The sequence below is a fragment of the Urocampus carinirostris genome, chromosome 9 (genome assembly GCF_059441175.1).
Source record: "Urocampus carinirostris isolate Australia breed hairy pipefish chromosome 9, RoL_Ucar_1.0, whole genome shotgun sequence".
In the NCBI taxonomy this organism is placed as follows: Eukaryota; Metazoa; Chordata; class Actinopteri; order Syngnathiformes; family Syngnathidae; genus Urocampus; species Urocampus carinirostris.
Genome location: NC_142357.1, coordinates 38,066,547 through 38,088,664, shown reverse-complemented (window position 1 = coordinate 38,088,664; position 22,118 = coordinate 38,066,547). Strand labels below are relative to the sequence as shown.

General features: G+C 41.4%; 1 protein-coding gene across 9 annotated transcripts in view; it reads left to right on the top strand.

Annotated features, from left to right (window-relative positions):
* Positions 1–22,118, top strand: part of LOC148360220 (protocadherin alpha-C2-like) — a 173,349-nt gene that overhangs the window by 13,705 nt on the left and 137,526 nt on the right. Inside the window, exon 1 of one of the 9 annotated variants that reach the window (XM_088343750.1) lies at positions 23–2,507. The exons of 3 other annotated variants lie outside the window; for them this stretch is intronic. In XM_088343750.1, the coding sequence (XP_088199876.1) occupies positions 171–2,507 (2,337 nt within the window). In that variant the 5' untranslated portion in view covers positions 23–170. Of the gene's footprint in view, positions 1–22; positions 2,508–3,387; positions 5,881–6,702; positions 9,178–10,071; positions 12,561–14,844; positions 17,618–19,148; positions 21,631–22,118 lie in introns of those variants that run through there. 5 more of the 9 variants (XM_088343746.1, XM_088343752.1, XM_088343755.1 and 2 more) reach the window with 5 other exon arrangements.

Here is a 22,118-nt window from a genome sequence, read left to right as displayed (position 1 = left end):
GTTATCAGAGAAGACGGTACTGTCAACAGAGACGGATGCTGCAGTCGGTTCTGTCTTTTACTTAATTTACTTATTTTTTGGGATTCTTTCTTCATACACATTTCCATTCTTTTTGGAGGTTTCCTTTTGTTGTGGATTTGGATTAGACTGGTGTGACGGAAGCTGTGAGGATGATATCAGGAGGACAAAGGCGAGGTCTTTTTCTCTGCATCACATTCGCTTGTCTGTATCAAGCTGCAGCCCAGATTAAATATTCCGTTACGGAGGAGGTCAAAGTGGGAACTGTGGTGGGCAATGTGGCCAAAGATCTGGGATTCGACGCTAGCACGTTGGCGGAGAGACGTTTTCAAATGGTTTCGGGCAATGAGGGGGCTCAGTTTGAGGTGAATGTGAACAATGGCGTCCTTTTTCTGACGAAAAACATCGACAGGGAGGAGCTCTGTCAGAGTATTACACCTTGTGTGGTTAATCTGAAACTATTGGCAGAGAATCCTATGGAGATTCATTATGTTGAGGTAGAAATTATGGATAAAAATGATAATTCACCCAATTTTCAAAACAACCAATTTGTTTTAGAAATTCCTGAGTCTACTGTTCCAGGTAGACGCTTTCAGTTACCAATTGCACATGACCCAGATGTTGTTAGTAATACCATTCGTGCATATAAATTAAATACAAATGATTACTTTACTGCAGAAATTAGAGAAAGAGCAGAAGAGAAGGTCCCATTTTTAGTTTTACAGAAATCCTTAGACCGAGAAAAGAACTCGGAACACAGACTTGTTCTTACTGCAATTGATGGTGGAAATCCACCGAGATCTGGAAATCTTAATGTTACAGTTATAGTTCTTGACTCAAATGACAACTTCCCAGTATTTAGCCAAGACGTTTATGCTGTAACTTTGTCTGAAAATGTGAAACCAGACACACGTTTTATTCAAGTGCAAGCAACTGATCTGGATATTGGCTCAAACAGTGTCATTGAATACTTTTTTGGAGGACATCTTGAGTCTAAAATATATGAAACATTTAGTTTAAACAAAACTACAGGTGACATAAGAGTAAAAGGCCAAATTGATTACGAGAAAGTTGACACTTACAAATTAGATGTCCATGCTACAGACAAAGGAACTCCTCCGATGAGTACAGACTGCCGAGTGATAATAAAAATAATTGATGAAAATGACAACCAACCCGAAATAGAAGTAACTTCTCTCTCAAAAACAATAGCAGAAGATTTCAAACCAGGAAATGTAATCTCCCTCATAAGCATCACCGATAAAGACGTCGGATTAAATGGCAAAGTCATTTGCAGTCTCTCAGAAAATGTCCCATTTGAACTTAAACCTTCATTTCAACAAAATATGTACTCCTTGGTTCTAAAAGACAAATTGGATCGCGAATTAAAGGCAGATTTTGACATCACAATCACGGCGACAGATTGTGGTAAACCTCCTTTGACTACTTCCAAAACTCTCCATGTGGATGTGTCAGATGTTAATGATAATATCCCAAAGTTCATAGAAAATCCAATGCAGCTTTATTTGTTTGAAAATAACCCTCCAGGGAAGTCTATTTTCTCTGTGACTGCATTTGATAAAGACTTGGGTGAAAATGCAGCGCTGACTTATCACATAAGCAGAGGAGAAGGGAGCCAAGTTAAGATGCCAACAATGTTGAACATCAACCCGAAGAATGGAGAAATATCTGCTCTCAAAAGTTTTGACTTTGAGACTCTGAAAAACTTTCAATTCCAAGTGGTGGCCAGCGATAGTGGAAGTCCTCCCTTGAGTAGCAACGCGACAGTGAACGTGTTCATTTTGGATGAGAACGACAATGCTCCGGTCATTCTGTACCCAGTCAGCGCCAATGGTTCCAAACAAGAAGTGGAGGAGATTCCCCGCAATTTGAAAGCGGGAGACTTGGTGACCAAAGTCCGAGCCTACGACGCCGACATTGGATACAATGGTTGGCTGCTGTTTTCCCTGCAGAAAGTGAGTGACCACAGCCTGTTCTCTTTGGACCGCTATACAGGCCAGATAAGAACTCTGCGCTCCTTGACGGAGACAGATGACACTGAACATCAACTCCTGGTGCTGGTCAAGGACAACGGCAACGTTTCGCTCTCGACCACGGCCACCGTCCAAGTCAAAGTGGTGGAGCCCAAAGAGGCTTTGGCTTCTTCTGACTTTAAAAGTGCAGTAGGAGTGGACGAGGAGGACCACCTGACTTTTTACCTGATGGTGACATTGGGCTCAGTGTCACTCCTTCTGGTGCTCAGCGTGGTGGTGCTGATCGCCATGCAGTGCTCCAAATCCACAGAGTACACTTCCAAATATCTCCAAGACGCCAATTATGATGGCACACTGTGTCACAGCATCCAGTACCGATCTGGAGAGAAACGCTACATGCTGGTCGGACCCAGGATGAGTATCGGATCCACTGTGATGCCGGGTAGCCACGCCAACACATTAGTGCTGCCTGATAGGAAGAACAATTCTGGGGAGGTAAGAAAACATTTTTTTCACCGTGTTGGATCCTCACAATAGCCAAATACAATAATTCCTGAGGATTTTGATGTTGATCATGAGTGTTTGTTTTCGGTCTCTGGTAATAATTATTATTCGATTAATTGTCTTTTACTGGGTGTTTGCTTTATGATTTGCATTTGAATTTTAAGAGGTGAAGTAATTTTCTCCGTGCTGCTTTTTGGTAGCTGGAATTTCGGTCTACATCGATCTCTATTTTTTCAATTTCTTAACTGCCATGCTCGTATGCCTAATTTTTGTTTCACATTGATGAGAATGATTTCCAAACGTCAATTATTTTGTAAGAGTTCATCATAGCAATTCACATATTTCAAGTTAGACTTTATATTTCAGCGTTTTTTTGCATACATGCAACACTTTGATATTGATTATCTCAATGTACCATACTTCTGTGTGTTGATTCCACACAAAAAAATATTAAAGATCATTGTAGTGTTAATAGTTATTGATTGATTCAATTTTCTTACCACAGACATTCTCCATGGTTCTGAAAGTCCTGGACACATTCAATGATGTTGTTGACTTGGTTAAAGCTATACAATAATATTTGGGGGGATGTCGTTTCAAATTTAGACGCAAGTAAAAATGCTTTTTGACCATACTTCTTTTGAAGTTAGTGTTTACATTTTTTTCAATTTAATTTTGAGTACTTTGACTTTGAATTAAAATGTTCAGTACAAAACAGTTCAAAGACGACGAGGCAACAACGTTGAGTCCGCACTTGTATTATTAGTCATATAATCTATGCACATGAATTAAAATTACCACTAGGTGGCAGTGTCCTATCAGTTTCGAGGTTTGAATATGAGTCTGTCCTCCCCATTCTGGAACCGTTTTGTTCGGAGTAGAGACGGTGGCTTCAACAGAGACGGATGCTTGTACTGGTTCACTCTTTTATTGTCTTATTTTGGGGATTATTTCGTCATTGGAAATTCCATTCTTTTTAGGGATTTCATTTTATTGTGGACTTGGATTTGTGATGCTTGCTGTGAGGATGGGACCAGGAGGACAAAGGCGAGGTATTTTCTTCTGCATTATATTTGCTTGCCTGGAGCAGGGTGCAGCCCAGATAAAATATTCCATCATGGAAGAAGTCAAATTGGGAACCGTGGTGGGCAACGTGGCCAAGGATCTGGGATTGGACGTTGGCACCTTGGCAGAAAGACGTTTTCGAATGGTTTCGGGCAACGAGCTGGCTCAGTTTGAGGTAAATGTGAACAATGGCCTCCTCTTTGTGAGGAAAAATATCGACAGGGAGGAGCTCTGTCAGAGTATTTTGCCTTGTGTAGTTAATCTGAAATTTGTGGCAGAGAACCCGATGGAGATTCATCATGTTAGGGTAGAAATTATGGATATTAATGATAATTCACCTAAATTTCATGAAAAAGAGAAGATTTTAGAGATTCCAGAAGCTACTGTTCCCGGAAAACGCTTCCAATTACCCATTGCTTATGACCCCGATGTTGTTGGTAATGCAGTGAGTGCATATAAAATAAGCATAAATGAATATTTTAATATTCAAATTAGAGAGAGGGGAGACGATAAAATACCATTTTTAGTTTTACAAAAGTCTCTAGATAGAGAAAAAGAAACTGAACATAGTCTAATTCTCACTGCAGTTGATGGTGGAAATCCACCCAGATCTGGACATCTTAATGTCACCGTTATACTTCTTGACTCAAATGATAATCACCCAATATTTAAGCAAGAAGTATATTCCATTAATTTATCTGAGAATGTGAAAATGGGCAAAGTAGTTATTAAAGTGGAAGCAACTGACCAGGATGAAGGATTAAATGGGGAGGTAGAATATTATTTTGGTGAAGAACTTGAGACAGATTTTTATGAAATATTTGATCTGGATAAAAACACAGGTGAAATAAAAGTGAAGGGCCCGATTGATTTTGAGAATGTAGATGTTTACAAATTGGATGTCCAAGCAATGGACAAAGGAACACCTCCGATGAGTACTGACTGCCGAGTGATCATTAAAATAGTTGATGAAAATGACAACCAACCAGAAATAGATGTGACTTCCCTCTCAAAAACAATACCAGAAGATTCCAAACCGGGAACTGTAATCTCTCTCATAAGCATAACTGACAAAGACGTCGGAGTAAACGGCAAAGTCTTTTGTAGCCTATCACAAAATATCCCCTTTGAGTTAAAACCTTCATTTCAAGAAAACATGTATTCATTGGTTCTGAAAAACAGAGTGGATCGCGAATTAGTGGCAGGTTATGACATCACAATTATGGCTACAGATTTAGGTAAACCTCCTTTATCTACATCAAAAATTCTTCATGTAGATGTGTCAGATATTAATGACAATATTCCTACCTTCATGAAAAATCCAATCCAACTTTATTTGATGGAAAATAACATTCCAGGAAAGTCTATTTTCTCTGTGACTGCATTTGATAAAGACTTAAATGAAAACGCAGCGCTGACCTATCACATAAGCAGAGGAGTAGGAGGCCAAGTAAAAATGTCAACATTTTTGAACATCAACTCTGAGAATGGAGAAATATCTGCTCTTAAAAGTTTTGACTTTGAGACTCTCAAAAGTTTTCAGTTCCATGTTGTGGCCACCGACAGCGGAAGTCCTCCCCTGAGTAGTAATGTGACGGTGAACGTCTTTGTTTTGGATGAAAATGACAACGCTCCGGTTATCCTTTACCCAGTCAGCACCAACGGTTCCAACCAAGGTATAGAGGAGACCCCCCGCAATTTGAAAGCAGGAGACTTGGTGACCAAAGTCAGAGCCTACGACGCCGACATCGGATACAACGGCTGGCTACTGTTTTCCCTGCAGAAGGTGAGCGATCACAGCCTGTTCTCTTTAGACCGCTATACGGGCCAGATCAGAACCCTACGCTCCTTGACAGAGAAGGACGAGGCCGAGCACAGACTGCTGGTGCTGGTCAAAGACAATGGCAATGTTTCGCTCTCGGCCACGGCCACCATCACCGTCAGACTGGTGGAGCCTAAAGAGGCTTTGGCCGCTTCCGACTTAAAAAGTGCAGCAGGGGTGGACGAAGAGGACCCCCTGACTTTTTACCTGATAGTGACTTTAGGCTCAGTGTCACTCCTTCTAGTGCTCAGTGTGGTGGTGCTGATCGCCATGCAGTGCTCCAAATCCACAGAGTACACTTCCAAATATCTCCAAGACGCCAATTATGATGGCACGCTGTGTCACAGCATTCAGTACCGATCTGGAGACAAACGCTACATGCTGGTAGGACCCAGGATGAGTATCGGGTCCACTGTGGTGCCAGGCAGCCACGCCAATACACTGGTGCTTCCTGACAGGAGAAACACAACTGGGGAGGTAAGAAAACGTTTCCCCACTGTATTATATCCTCACCGTAGCCAATATATTCCTTAATGACCTTGATGTGGCTGATAAATATTTGATTTTTTTCTCTGGGAGTAATGATTATTCATGATATATTTTTAGACTTCGTGCTTTGTGGACTTGCTTGGGCATTTTTAAAACGGTACATTAATTCCCGTCTTTGCTGCGTAATTCTTGGAAGCTTGTAGATGGAGTTTTGAATGCTATATATATGCTGTTGTGAAGTTTGTTTTATATTTGATGCCTCATTGATGAAAAGGTTACCCAAACGTTTTACCTGATTGAAAAAAATAATCACAGTAAGTGTCATAATGACAAAATACACTAGTTTTGTTATACGATTTGCACACATGCCAGGCTTTAGTATTGAATCTCTAAATCTGTTTGCATTGGTCCTTCTGTCTGTTCATCCAAAACAAAACATCTTCATGATAATCTTAGTATCAACAGTTATCCATGAGCCTTTTTTTAAATTACTCTCCATTGTTTCTGATTTTTCAGATCTTGATTTGACATTGCTTTTGACCTTGATAAAGCTCAGAGAAATACCTAGGGGGTGTTGGGTACGTTTCAGTACGTTTTGAAAATGGTCTTTTGAATCATTCTGTTTATGTTTTGAGAGCAATTTGGTGCAAACTACAATGGATAAACACTTCATTTTAGAACTGTTGTATTATAAGGCGATACATGCAAATGGCCACTAGCTGGCAGTGTCATATCAATATCCAGTGTTGAGCATGATGTGTCCTCCTCCTTCTTGAACCGTTTTGTTATCAGAGTAGACCGTGGCGTCAACAGAGACGGATGCTGCTGTCGGTTCGGTCTTGTATTGCCTTATTTCGGAGATCATTTCTTTATATACAATTCCATTCTTTGTGAAGGTTTCCTTTGACTGTGAATTTGGAGTAGATCGCTGTGAAGCAAGCTGGGAAAATGAAATCAGGAGGACAAAGTCGAGGTATTTTTCTCTGCATCATATTTGCTTGTCTGGAGCAGGCTCCAGCCCAGATTAAATATTCCATCGTGGAGGAAGTCAAAATGGGAACTGTGGTGGGCAACATGGCCAAGGATCTGGGAATGGACGTGAGCACGTTGGCGGAGAGACGTTTTCGAATGGTTTCGGGAAACCAGAGGGCTCAGTTCGAGATGAATGTGAACAATGGCGTCCTCTTTGTGAAGAAGAGCATCGACAGGGAGGAGCTCTGTCAGAGTATCTTGCCTTGTGTGGTTAATCTGAAATTTGTGGCGGAGGATCCAATGGAGATTCATAATGTTGCTGTGGAAATTTTGGATATTAATGACAATTCACCAACTTTTCAAGTGGAAGAGAAAATATTTGAAATATCTGAGTCTACTCTTCCAGGTAGACAGTTTGAGTTACCAAATGCACTTGACCCAGATGTTGTCACTAACACAGTGCGTTTGTATAAATTAAACACAAATGAATATTTTCGGGTCCAAATTAAAGAGATTGGTGAGGACAAGGTCCCATTTTTAGTTCTTCAAAAGTCTCTTGATCGAGAAAAAGATTCTGAACATAGACTTGTTCTCACTGCAGTTGACGGTGGGAATCCACAAAGATCTGGAAATCTTAACATCACAGTTAAAGTCCTAGATTCAAATGATAACCACCCAATATTCACACAAGACATCTATTCTGTAACTTTATCAGAGAACGTGAAACCTGACACTAGTATAATCAAAGTGAACGCAACCGATCTAGACGACGGATTGAACCGTGAAATTGAATATAACTTTGGTGGAAAACTGGATTTTAAAATATATGATATGTTCAATTTGGATAAAAATACAGGTGTAATAAAAGTGAAAGGCCCAATTGATTTTGAAATGATGGATTTTTATAAATTGGATATCCAAGCCACAGACAAGGGACAACCTCCTACCAGTACTAATTGTCGGGTCATCATAAAAATAGTTGATGAAAATGACAACAAACCTGAAATAGAAGTGACTTCTCACTCAAATACAATAGCAGAAGATTCCAAACCTGGAACTGTAATTTCTCTCATAAGCATCACAGACAAAGACGTCGGAATAAATGGCAAAGTCATTTGCAGCCTTTTAGAAAAAGGCCCTTTTGATTTAAAACCTTCATTTCAAGAAAATATGCATTCTCTAGTTCTGAAAGAAAAATTGGATCGAGAGTTAGTTGCATATTATGACATCACGATTACAGCTACAGATTGTGGTCAACCTCCTTTGACTACTTCCAAAACTCTCCACGTGGATGTCTCAGATGTTAATGATAATGTTCCAATGTTTATAGAAAATCCTATCCAACTTTATTTGACGGAAAATAACACTCCAGGGAAGTCTATTTTCTCTGTGACTGCATTTGATAAAGACTTGAACGAAAATGCGGCGCTGACCTATCACATAAGTAGAAGAGAAGGAAGCCAAGTTAGGATGTCGACATTTTTGAACATTAATCCTGAAAATGGAGAGATAACAGCTTTAAAAAGTTTTGACTTTGAGACGTTAAAAAGTTTCCAATTCCAAGTGGTGGCCACTGATAGTGGAAGTCCTCCCTTGAGTGGCAATGTGACAGTGAACGTCTTCATTTTGGATAAAAACGACAATGCTCCGGTGATTCTGTACCCAGTCAGCACCAATGATTCTTCCCAAGGTGTGGAGGACATTCCTCGCAATCTGAAAGCAGGAGACTTAGTGACCAAAATCCGAGCCTACGATGCAGACATTGGATACAATGGCTGGCTGCTGTTTTCCCTGCAGAAAGTGAGCGACCACAGCCTGTTCTCTTTGGACCGCTACACGGGCCAGATCAGAACCCTGCGCTCCTTGACAGAGAAGGACGAAGCCGAGCACAGACTGCTGGTGCTGGTCAAAGACAACGGCAATGTTTCGCTTTCAGCCACGGCCACTGTCATTGTCAAACTGGTGGAGCCCAAAGAAGCTTTGGCTGCTTCAGACTTAAAAAGTGCAGCAGGGGTGGACGAGGAAGACCACCTGACTTTTTACCTAATGGTGACTTTGGGCTCAGTGTCTCTCCTTCTAGTGCTCAGTGTGGTGGTGCTGATTGCAATGCAGTGCTCCAAATCCACAGAGTACACTTCCAAATATCTCCAAGATGCCAATTATGATGGCACGCTGTGTCACAGTATCCAGTACCGATCTGGAGACAAACGTTACATGCTGGTCGGGCCGAGGATGAGTATTGGGTCGACTGTGGTGCCTGGAAGCCATGCCAACACGCTGGTACTCCCCGACAGGAGAAACACAACTGGGGAGGTAAGATAAAATTGTTTCCATTGTGTTAAATATTCACTGATGCCAACTATTCTGTGATGATTTTGATCTTGTATTTTAGTTTGGTCTCTGGTAATAATAACCAATCATGATATTGTCTTTGACCGCTTGCTTTTGACTTTGCATGTAAAATCAAAACAGTTAAGCACTTCCTCGTTCTGATGCTTAATAAATGGTAGTTGCTTGATGGAACTTGGGTTTACATTGATTTTCCTTCTTGGATCTCTTGGCTGTTACTCTTTGCTGCATATTTGTTTTCATGTTGATCAAAAGAAATTGAAAATTTTCATACATTCTAAAATAGTTCATCATAGTTATATATATCTTTTGAGACAAACTTGCATCTATTTTTGTGTCTCATTTGCATACAAGCGATACTTTGGTATCAAAGGTTTCAAACTATTTTGGTTAGATGATTTTGTGTGTTGATTCAACCCAAGGTTGAATTTAGTACTTATCAATACTTGTTCGCTTATTTTTTTTTTCTTTTGACCGACACATTCCAAGAACTGAAACTTAGGGACACAGATTTGATATTGCTGTTGACTGGGTTGAAGCTATAGAATATTACATAGGTCGTTTTCTCTTCAATGTTAGATGCATTTTAAATATATCTTAGCCATATTTTGCTTTAAACAAGTGTTTTAATCGCTAAATATTCATTTTGTGAGAGCTGAATTAATCTAAATGATATTTCACGAGAAAAATACGTCTGAAAACTATGTGGTAGAAACTCTCGTTGCACACCTTACATCATAACTGTTGAATTGTCAAAGCACATGCATAATGCGAATTGGCCTCTAAGTGGCAGTGTCATATCAGTTTCCAGTATGAGCATTAGGCGTCCTCCCCCTCCTGGAACCGTTTTGTTTTCAGAATAAACGGTGGCGTCAACAGAGATGGATGCTGCTGTCGGATCATTTTCTTAATTCCTTATTTTTGGAGTATTTCGGAGTAGACATTTCTGTTTATTTTTAAGGTATCATTTTGTTGTGGATTTAGATTAGATTTCTGTGACTAAATCTGTGAGGATGGAATTAGGAGGACAAAGGCGAGGTCTTTTCCTATGCATCATATTTGCTTGTCTGGACCAAGCTGCATCACAGATTAAATATTCCATAGCGGAAGAAGTTAAAATGGGAACCGTGGTGGGCAACGTGGCCAAGGATCTGGGATTGGACATCAGCACATTGACGGAGAGACATTTTCGAATGGTTTCGGGCAACGAGCGGGCTCAGTTTGAGGTGAATGTGAACAATGGCGTCCTCTTAGTGAGGAAAAACATCGACAGGGAGGAGCTCTGTCAGAATATTTCGCCTTGTCTAGTTAATCTGAAATTAGTGGCGGAGAATCCAATGGAGATTCATCATGTTGGTGTGGAAATTATTGATATTAATGACCATTCACCCACATTCCAAGATAAAGAATTTAATTTAGAAATAGCCGAGTCTACTCTTCCAGGTAGGCACTTTGAGTTACCAAATGCACTTGACCCAGATGTAGCCAGCAACACAGTGCATGCTTATAAATTAAATGCAAATGAATATTTTAGCGTACACATCAAGGAAATGGGTGCGGATAAGCTTCCTTATTTAGTTTTACTCAAGTCTCTTGATCAAGAAAAAACTTCTACACATAAACTTGCTCTTACTGCAGTTGATGGCGGAAGTCCTCCAAGATCTGGAATTCTTAATGTCACTGTAAAAGTGCTGGATTCGAATGATAACCATCCAATATTTACGCAGGACGTCTATTCTGTAACTTTATCCGAAAACGTTAAACCTGACACAAGTATAATTAAGGTTAAGGCAACTGATCTAGATGATGGATTGAACAGTGAAATTGAATATTACTTTGGTGGAAAACTAGATTCCAAAGTATATAAAATATTCAGTTTGGATAAAATCACTGGTGAAATAAAAGTCAAGGGACAAATTGATTTTGAGAAAGTTGACATATTCAATTTAGACATCCATGCCACTGACAAAGGAAACCCCCCACTGAGCACCTACTGCAGGGTCATCATCAATGTAGTAGATGAAAATGACAACCAACCAGAAATAGAAGTGACTTCTCTCTCTAAAACAATAGCAGAAGATTCCAAACCCGGGACTGTAATCTCTCTCATAAGCATCACTGACAAAGACGTCGGATTAAATGGCAAAGTCCTATGTAGTCTTTCAGAAAACGTCCCCTTTGAGTTGAAATCTTCATTTCAGGAAAATATGTACTCCTTGGTTCTGAGAGACAAACTGGATCGAGAATTACTGGCGGATTATGATATCACAATCACAGCAACAGATTGTGGTCAACCTCCTCTGTCTACGTCCAAAATTCTCCATGTGGACGTGTCAGATGTTAATGATAATATCCCAACATTCCTGCAAAATCCAATGCAGCTTTATTTGTTGGAAAACAACATTCCAGGGAAATCTATTTTTTCAGTCAATGCATTTGATAAAGACTTGAATGAAAATGCGGTGCTGACCTATCACATAAGCAGAGAAGGAAGTCAGGTTAAGACGGCGACATTTTTGAACATCAACCCCGAAAATGGAGAAATATCAGCACTGAAAAGTTTTGACTTTGAGTCCTTGAAAAGTTTTCGATTTCAAGTGGTGGCAACAGATGGTGGGAGTCCTCCCTTGAGTAGCAACGTGACAGTGAACGTCTTCATTTTGGATGAGAATGACAACGCTCCGGTCATCCTGTATCCGGTCAGCGCCAATGGTTCTTCCCAAAGCGTGGAAGAGATTCCCCGCAATCTGAAAGCAGGAGACTTGGTGACCAAAGTCCGAGCCTATGACGCCGACATCGGATACAATGGTTGGCTTCTGTTTTCCTTGCAGAAAGTCAGCGACCATAGCCTGTTCACTTTGGACCGTTACACGGGCCAGATTAGAACCCTGCGCTCCTTGACAGAGACGGACGAGACCGAGCACAGACTGCTGGTGCTGGTAAAAGACAATGGCAACGTTTCACTTTCAGCCATGGCCACCATCAGTGTCAAACTGGTGGAGCCCAAAGAAGCTTTGGCAGCTTCCGACTTGAAAAGTGCAGCAGGAGTGGACGAGGAGGACCACCTGACTTTTTACCTGATGGTGACTTTGGGCTCAGTGTCGCTCCTTCTAGTGCTCAGTGTGGTTGTGTTGATAACCATGCAGTGCTCCAAATCCACGGAATACACTTCCAAATATCTCCAAGACGCCAATTATGATGGCACGCTGTGTCACAGCATCCAGTACCGATCCGGGGACAAACGTTACATGCTGGTCGGACCTAGGATGAGCATTGGGTCTACTGTGGTGCCGGGTAGCCACTCCAACACATTAGTTCTACCTGACAGGAGAAACACAACGGGTGAGGTAAGATGAGAATTTTGCAATGTTTTTGGCCGGTGTGGTTGGTTGACTGCAACATAGCTGTAAACACTTACTGAATATGCAGTGTCCTAACTTTGGGAGGGTTAAGATAAAAATTCCTCAACTCTTCTCTTTGAAACAGAAGTGATGTGAAGGATCATTTTTAAACAATGTTGGTCATTTTTAATTAAATTGAGCAGATATTTCATAGTCTTAGCTCACTGCTGTCTTCCGGATATGTCCTTGCTTGATAGAAGTATATGACAGAAGGTTCTTTTTGTATTGCTTGTGCGGTTATTTGTTCGATTTAGCTTTGTTTTTGCTTTAAAACAACCGTCTCACTGCCGTTGAAACAAATTCTTGGCATGTTGTTGGATGAATAGCAGAGTGTATTGTTTACATTGTTCTTTTTAGAGTTTAAAAAGTAATAAATTATCACTTGTCCTCATCTAAATTATTTGGAACTAGATCTTTTAGTTTCCATGTCATAATTATAGGTTTGAGTGGTACGGGAAAAGAAGGGTATTGTTGTATTTTTTTTGACAATTGTTTTGTTCCTAGACTCTGGTGTCCTTTTTTTACTATTTTTATCAGGCTTTCCATGTTTGTTTGATTCTTAACAAGTCTCTCATTTTGACGATAAATATACAATTCTACTTCTTCACAGACAAAATACAGGCAATACAGTCTCCCTTGCTTTGTTGCTGGATTTGCAGTGTGGGGCATATCATTTATTAAGTTTTAGCCTAAGAGGTAAGATCCAAAAGCGAGCCCGGCCCGAATTCCAGTCTGGGTTCGGCATAAGTCGAACATCGAAACATTTTGGTTGGCATTTACCCTTAGTTTGTCTGCTAGGTGGGCATCGTCAGGTCAAGTCAAGTCACATTTATTTGTATAGCCCTTATTTACAAAATGTCTTAAAGCACCGGGCTCATTGCAATCACATCATCACTGGATCTTAAACCAACATATGTGCAAGGAAAAACTCAAAAAGCTCAGCATGAGGAAAATAAAAAACCTTGAGAAGGGGCCTCACAAATGGTAACCCCCCTTTGAGGATGACCAGCTTGCAATAGATTTAGCATTGGGTTGCATTACACAAAACATTATGAACATCATTAAGAAAAACGTATTCAATATGTAAAAAATAATGTCCAGAAAATGCATGACAGCAATGACGCCACAATCCTGTAAAATTGTCCAAAAAGTCAGTAACAGCAACAAGGCAGCTTCCTATCTCTGTCGGCTGGATGATGCAGATGTTGACATGCTTCAGGTCCAGACACTGTTCCACTTACTCCCCCAATTCGTCCTCCTCCCTTAGATAATCACAGTCTGTCAGCTGGAAAGGACAGGAAAAGAAAAGTGTGAAGTGGGAATCAATCACATGCTAATGATTAGGATTGTGTTTTGAGTCTCGATTTAAAAACGTCCATTGAGATTACATTTCTTATGTCCAGAGGCAGCGCATTCCACAGCACAGGGGCCCGGACGGAGAATGCTCTCGAGCCTGCAGACTTCTTTTTGGCTCGAAGTCACAAGTAGATTAGAATTTTCCGAGCTGAGGCTTCATGAAGGAACATAGGGGGAATTCAAAGGAGAATTATAAACGGGGGCAAGTCCATGAAAACATTTGCATGCTAGTAAGAGAACCTTGAAGTCACATCTTAAGTACACTTCATGGGAGCCAGTGCTAGTTACCTAACAGGAGTTATATGGTCAAACTTTCTTGTCTTAGACAATAGGCTTACTGCCACACTTTTAACCAGCTGCAAACTTTTGATGCTAGACATCGTAAGACTGAAGAGCAATACATTACAGTGATCAAACTGAGAAGTAATAAACGCATGAATTATAGTCTCAGCATCCGATTGCGACAGCATTGGGCGAATCTTCGCAATATTACGGAAGTGGAAGAAAGCGACTCTATATTTTTTGCATGAAACTAAAAAGACTGATTAGGATCAAATATAATACCTAGACTTTTGACCGGGTCACTAAGGGTGATATTACATTTGCTGAGGTTCAGAGCAGTGTTTGAGAACAAATCACGTCAAGGAGCTGGGCCTATAATAAACATCTCGGTCTTTATCTGGGTTAAGACGCAAAACATTGTGACAAGTGACATCCATCTTTGTATCTCAGAAAGGTGTAAATTTTGACATATAACAAGGGATGCTGGGAATCGAACCTGTGACAAGACGAGCGCTTTACCTCCTCAGCCTATGCTGCCCCAACATGGTGCTATCCGAGGTGCTTAATTCGTCTCAGTGGATCCTTGTGATCGAAAAGTATTTTGGAAAGTGGACTGTGTGACGTCAGTTTATTAATAGATCTTTCCTAGCCTGTTGTTTCCACCATTCAGCATGCGGAAGCCAGGTTAATTTTTCCCGCACAACAGTCACAAAACTGGAGAAGAAACCTTTTCGCAAAGACTCCCACTTTCTCCTTTCCCTAGTTTTCTTTTTGACACAATCACATCAAGGGAACAATACTCATTTTTGTCCACTGAGTGTCAGTATTTGAGCACGGATGGCTGTAAAATTGGTTTCTTATAAGGAGCGTTGTTGCTGGACTACAAAGAACATATCCGCTCGGATTCTCACGGAGAGCTTCCTTCGTCTGAGTGTCCTTCTTTTATTTTTTTCTAGCTGCCTTCTAAGATTAGAGCATTTTAATTGTTATTAAGTTGTTGTTTTAATCCTGCCTTGCACAAAGGAACCATACAAAAAGGGATAATCATGTTTTGGACGCGCCCTGCGTTGTTTTCCATCCTGCATTGTTGCACTGAGCTGGTTGCGGCCCAGTTGAAATATTCCACGATGGAAGAAGTGAAGGTCGGATCCGTCGTTGGGAACGTGGCAAAGGATCTGGGCCTGGATATTGGTTCTTTGGCGCACAGGAAGTTCCGAATTGTGACAGGCGAGCAGGATACGTTATTTGAGGTAAACCCGAACAATGGGCTACTTTCAGTGCGCAAACGGCTCGATCGGGAGCAGTTGTGCGAGAGGAATGCTATCTGCGTGATGGACATCAAAATTGTGGTAGAAAACCCTTTGGAGATCCACTATGTGTCCGTGGAAGTGATTGATGCTAATGATCACGCCCCTAGTTTTGCGGAGAAGGGGAAAATAATAGAGATCTCAGAAAATACTTTATCGGGTGCACGGTTTCAATTGCCAGGCGCAAAAGACCCGGATGTTGGGATGAATTCCATTCAGCGTTATAAATTGAGTCAGCATGACAATTTTCAACTTGAAATTCGGGAAAGAGGGGAAGATAAAATGCCTTTTTTAGTGCTTCAAAGGCAGCTTGACAGGGAAAATAAAAATAACCACAGCTTAATTTTGTCTGCAATAGACGGAGGGACTCCTTCAAAAAGTGCTAATTTAAATGTCACCATACGTGTTTTAGATACAAATGATAATAGACCCATTTTCTTGAAAGAGGTTTATACTGCTGATTTGCAGGAAAATGCAGCGTTAGGAAGCCTTGTAATTAAAGTGCAAGCTACTGACGTAGACGAGGGGGCAAACGGGGAGGTCGAATATGAATTTGGTGGGGATATGAACGCAGAACCTCTTTTTAATCTTGATAAAAACAAAGGAGAAATCAGAGTTAAAGGACAAATTGACTTTGAAAAAAACAATATTTTCAAATTAGATGTTCAGGCTACTGACAAAGGCCAGCCTCCAATGACCACTGACTGCAGAGTTATTATAAAAATCGTAGATGTAAACGATAACAAACCTGTGATTGAGGTGACTTCAATTGCCAGCGTGGTTCCTGAAGATGCTAAACACGGGACGGTGATCGCGCTTGTCAGTATTACAGATATTGATTCTGGCCTGAACGGCAAAGTGAAATGCAGTGTAATAGGAAACTTGCCATTTGATTTAAAACACTCGTTCAAGGAAAACATGTACTCCTTAGTGACAAAAGATGTTCTGGACCGAGAAACTATATCGAGCTACGATATTCCAATAACGGCGACTGATTGTGGGGAACCGCCGCTTTCTACGTTCAAAACTGTAAGCATCATAGTTAAAGACGTGAATGATAACATGCCAGAATTCCAGAAAAATCCTGTAGAGTTGTATCTGATGGAAAACAATGAACCTGGTGCTTCCGTATTATCAATCAACGCTGTTGATAAAGATTTAGATGAAAATGCTGTGGTGTCATATTATATTGTCAGACAGGCAGGTCATTCGGACGTCACATCTTTCTTGAACATAAATTCGGAAAATGGACAAATATCAGCGCTAAAACGTTTTGATTTTGAGATTCTGAAAAGTTTTCAATTCCAAGTGACAGCAATAGATGGCGGAACTCCTCCCTTAAGTAGTAATGTTACAGTAAATGTATTTATTTTGGACGAGAATGACAACACTCCGGTCATCCTGTACCCAGTCAGCGCTAACGGTACTGCCCAAAGCGTGGAGGAAATTCCCCGCAATGTGAAAGCAGGAGACTTAGTGACCAAAGTCCGAGCCTACGACGCCGACATCGGATACAATGGCTGGCTGCTGTTTTCCCTGCAGAAAGTGAGTGACCACAGCTTGTTCTCTTTGGACCGCTACACGGGCCAGATCAGAACCCTGCGCTCCTTGACGGAGAAGGACGAGGCCGAGCACAGACTGCTGGTGCTTGTCAAAGACAACGGCAACGTTTCGCTCTCAGCCACGGCCACCGTCAACGTCAAACTGGTGGAGCCTAAAGAGGCTTTGGCGGCTTCCGACCTGAAAAGCGCAGCAGGAGTGGATGAGGAGGACCACCTGACTTTTTACCTGATGGTGACTTTGGGCTCGGTGTCACTCCTTCTGGTACTCAGTGTGGTGGTGCTGATTGCCATGCAGTGCTCCAAATCCACAGAGTACACTTCCAAATATCTCCAAGATGCCAATTATGATGGCACGCTGTGTCACAGCATCCAGTATCGGTCCGGAGACAAACGTTACATGCTGGTCGGACCCAGAATGAGTGTTGGGTCCACTGTAGTGCCGGGTAGCCATGCCAACACGTTGATGCTGCCTGATAGGAGAAACACTTCTGAAGAGGTAAGATAAAAAAAATATTTGTAAAGTTTTGAGGGACTTTATCTGTGATTACAACTTTTAGGATGTGTTTCGATTTTTTCTGTTAATCTTAACATATTTGTAAAGCTAACAATGACTAAACATATGTGTTCCTACTTTGTTTGATTTGCTGGAGACAAGGGTTGACTTTTCTGGTGTTTTTATGCATTTCTGTTTTGTGGATCATGCTAATTCTGAAGCTAGGTTGCAGTATATATATATATATATATATATATATATATATATATATATATATATATCTCCTCTGTATAGAGTCGCGGGGGCTGCTAGAGCTCATCCTACCTATATTCGGCCAGTGGGCAAGGACACCCTGAACTGGTTGCCAGCTAGTCGCAGGGCACAGAGAAGCAGACGACTTACTCGCTCATTCACACTTAGGGATAACTTGGACCGGCCAATTAACCTAAAATTCATAGGTTGTTTTTTTTTTTTGGGGGGGGGGGGGGAACCGGAGTGCAAGCACGTGGACAGCATGCAAACTCTGCACAGGAAGGCTGGTAGTTGGATTTGAAATCTTTGACCTCAGAATTGCGTTGCAGACGAGCTGACCACTCCTCTACCATGCCGCTTGTTAAAAACACATATCCATCAATTTTCTGCACTGTTTATCCTCACTAGGGTCACGTGGGTGATGTAGCCCATCCCAGCTGTCTTCGGGCAGTGGGAAAGGGGACATCCTGAACTGGTTGTCAGTCAGTCGCAGGGTACACAGAGATGACAACCATTGATACGCTCACTCACACCTATGGACAATTTGGACGGGTTAATTAACTTGATATGCATGTTTTTGGAATGTGGGAGGGAATCGGAGTGCCTGAAGGAAACCCACGCAAGCACAGGGAAAACATGCAACTCCGCAGAGGAAGGCAGGTGGATTTGATCGCATGACCTCAGAACTGCGCCACAGTAACCACTCAGCTGCCGTGCTGCTAGTTAAAAACATATTTTAGTTAACTATGTATGTGCGTGGTCACCAATTTCAGCTTGCACTATGTAAAAATTGTTTTTTTCTAATGTTGACTTTTGCTTAGTGATGGAACATATGATTCTGAGTACAATATTTTAGACCTTATTTCTTGAATTGTCACCTTTATGTGACAATTTCAAATATGATTATTTCCTAAATTTTTGGATTCTAGCATATTTTGGGGAATTAACTATTCAGTTATTATTATTATTAGTGAGCCTGTATTTTTGTAATGGAAGCATATGAACCGCCCCTCTATTTTTCATGGAGACATAAATAATGAAAAATGTGAGTGAATATTGCTTTCGTTGGTGCTGAACTTTCTATGTGCCTCTCTTGCTGAACACATAACTCAATATGTCTTTATTTGTCACTATTTTGTACTTTGAATCCCAATAATTGGAAGAAAACCCCTCGCAGGACTGTCATATTTTGCTTCTTGCATTAAGTCTGGTATTCACATTTAAATAAGTTGCCACAAGATGTCGCTGTGACACAGTCAACAGGCGAGCTCCTTTTGGCTTTTGTCTTCCCTCTGAGGGAGAAGGGTTCATTATTTCCAGCATTCGGAACTGTGCGGTTCTTTTTCGGATCACACGCAGTTGAGCAATATTGTAGATTATTCTTCCTTTTTTTGAATGTAGACGAGGGTGTTCCCTTTTCTTGGATAACAATACAAGGAAACAAAACGAGGATGATTTTTTCCTTATTCCTGCTGTTTTCTTTCGTGGAGCGGGCTCGGGCTGAGCTGAGTTACTCGATCCCCGAGGAGATGGCGGCCGGGACAGTCGTCGGCATGGTTGCAAAAGATCTCGGTCTGGATCGAGGTACTTTAAGTGACAGGCGCTTTAGGGTGGCGTCAGGGGCCGCAGACGCGTATTTTGAGGTAAATGCAGACAATGGCGCCATGCAGGTCCGTCGCAAAATTGACAGGGAGGAGCTTTGTGAGGGCAGCGGCGCCTGCTTGATGGAACTGAAGATCCTGGTTGAAAACCCCCTCGAGGTGCAATACGTGGTGGTGGAAATCACAGATGTGAATGACCACAGTCCGGTCTTCTCTCAAAAGAAACAGATTTTTGAAATAGCCGAGCATTCGTCACCGGGGACGCGCTTCCAACTGCACACGGCTCGAGACCCGGATGCAGGCGTCAATTCCGTGCGCACGTACATGCTCACACCTAATGAATATTTTGAATTGGATATTGTGCAGAGTGATGAAGAGAAAATCCCGTTTTTAGTCCTGAAGAAAGCGTTAGATAGAGAACAGAAAAATAAGCACTTTCTAATTGTTACTGCCGTGGACGGGGGGAAACCTCCAAGATCTAACAAACTTAATGTGACAATTATTGTGCTTGATATCAATGATAATCGACCCACGTTCGGTCAGGAGATCTATAACGTTGAGATATTTGAAAATGTGCACGGTGGCACAATTGTGGCACGAGTTAATGCGACGGACCCAGATGAAGGTACAAATGGTGAAATAAAATATAGCTTGAGTAAAACTTTAGCGAGTAAAGTGTCTGATATTTTTGATATTGATAGTTCGAGTGGTCAAATTAAATTGAAACTTCCAGTGGACTATGAGGAATCCGAAATCTATAAAATAGAAATCGAGGCCTCTGACAAAGGGTTGCCTCCACTGACAGGCAGGTGCCGTGTAGTCGTAAAAATAAAAGATGTAAATGATAACCCACCAATAATAGAAGTGACGTCACTTTCAAATAAAGTGCTGGAAGATTCAAAACCCGGAACTATAATTTCCCTCATCAGCGTTATGGATAAAGACTCAGGTGTTAATGGGAAAATCCTTCTGCACATCACCAACCAAGTCCCTTTTGAATTAAAACCGTCCTATAAGGAGAACTCCTATTCCGTAGTCACAAAAGGAGTTTTGGATCGTGAAGACGTTTCTCGTTATGAAATTAGGATTAGCGCAACAGATTGTGGAGATCCTTCTTTGTCAATGTTGAAGACGCTTGAAATTGAGATATCCGATGTGAATGACAACAGTCCGATTTTTCAACAAAGCCCATTGTCATTTTATCTGACAGAAAATAACATTGGCGGAGCTTCGGTTTTCTCCTTAAGGGCGACAGATAAAGATGAAAACGAAAATGCAATTGTTCAATACAAAATAGCTCGAAAATATAGGGATAATTCGATTACAGCCTTTTTAAATATTAATTCGGAAAATGGAGATGTGACAGCACTAAAAAGTTTTGACTTTGAGACACTGAAAAGCTTTCAATTCCAAGTGGTGGCAACAGATGGCGGAAGTCCTCCCTTGAGCAGTAACGTGACAGTAAATGTGTTTATCTTGGATGAAAACGACAACGCTCCAGTCATCCTATACCCAGTCAGCGCCAACGGTTCCGCTCAATGCGTGGAGGAGATTCCCCGCAATCTGAAAGCAGGAGATTTAGTGACCAAAGTCCGAGCATACGATGCCGACATCGGATACAATGGCTGGCTACTGTTTTCCCTGCAGAAAGTGAGCGACCACAGCCTGTTCTCTCTGGACCGCTACACGGGCCAGATCAGAACCCTGCGCTCCTTGACGGAAAAGGACGAGGCCGAGCACAGACTACTAGTGCTGGTCAAAGACAATGGCAACGTTTCGCTCTCAGCCACAGCCACTCTCAGTGTCAAACTGGTGGAGCCCAAAGAGGCTTTGGCCGCCTCCGATTTGAAAAGTGCAGCAGGGGTGGACGAGGAGGACCACATGACTTTTTACCTCATGGTGACTCTGGGCTCAGTGTCACTCCTTCTAGTGCTCAGTGTGGTAGTGCTGATTGCCATGCAATGTTCCAAATCTACGGATTACACTTCCAAATATCTTCAAGATGCCAATTATGATGGCACGCTGTGTCACAGCATCCAGTACCGATCAGGAGACAAACGCTACATGCTGGTCGGACCCAGGATGAGTATCGGGTCGACTGTGGTGCCGGGAAGCCACGCCAACACCTTGGTGCTCCCTGATAGGAGAAACACTTTTGGGGAGGTAGGGTAAACTTTTTATATTCATGTTGGCAATTGCTCAAAACCTGCTGAGAGCTATGATGGAATCAAGAATCATGTTGTTTTCTTGGATTGACGATTGTGTTTGATTTTTTTTCCATATTTGAAAGCTTTGAAACCATTTTTGTAAATGGTGCTGAAATTTGATTAATTGATAATTGATGAGAGTGGCACGGCGGCCGGGTGCGGAGGTTCAGGGTTCAAGTCCTTTCAAAGCATAAGATATTATGCAATATCTCAATACAACAATGTTACAATCTCTGTAGTGGCAAGCAATTTCTTGTATTTGCTTATTTTTATGTTGTAATATATTTTTTAATCATTGATGGTGTATTCAAACACTTTGTATTTACCCCTTTATTACAGTGTGATTGATCAAGGTATCTCTGATTAATCACTCCATGAAGTTAAACCCACATACATTTTATTACTTTTGAAAACACCTTGACAACCGTTTACGCCCTCTCCATG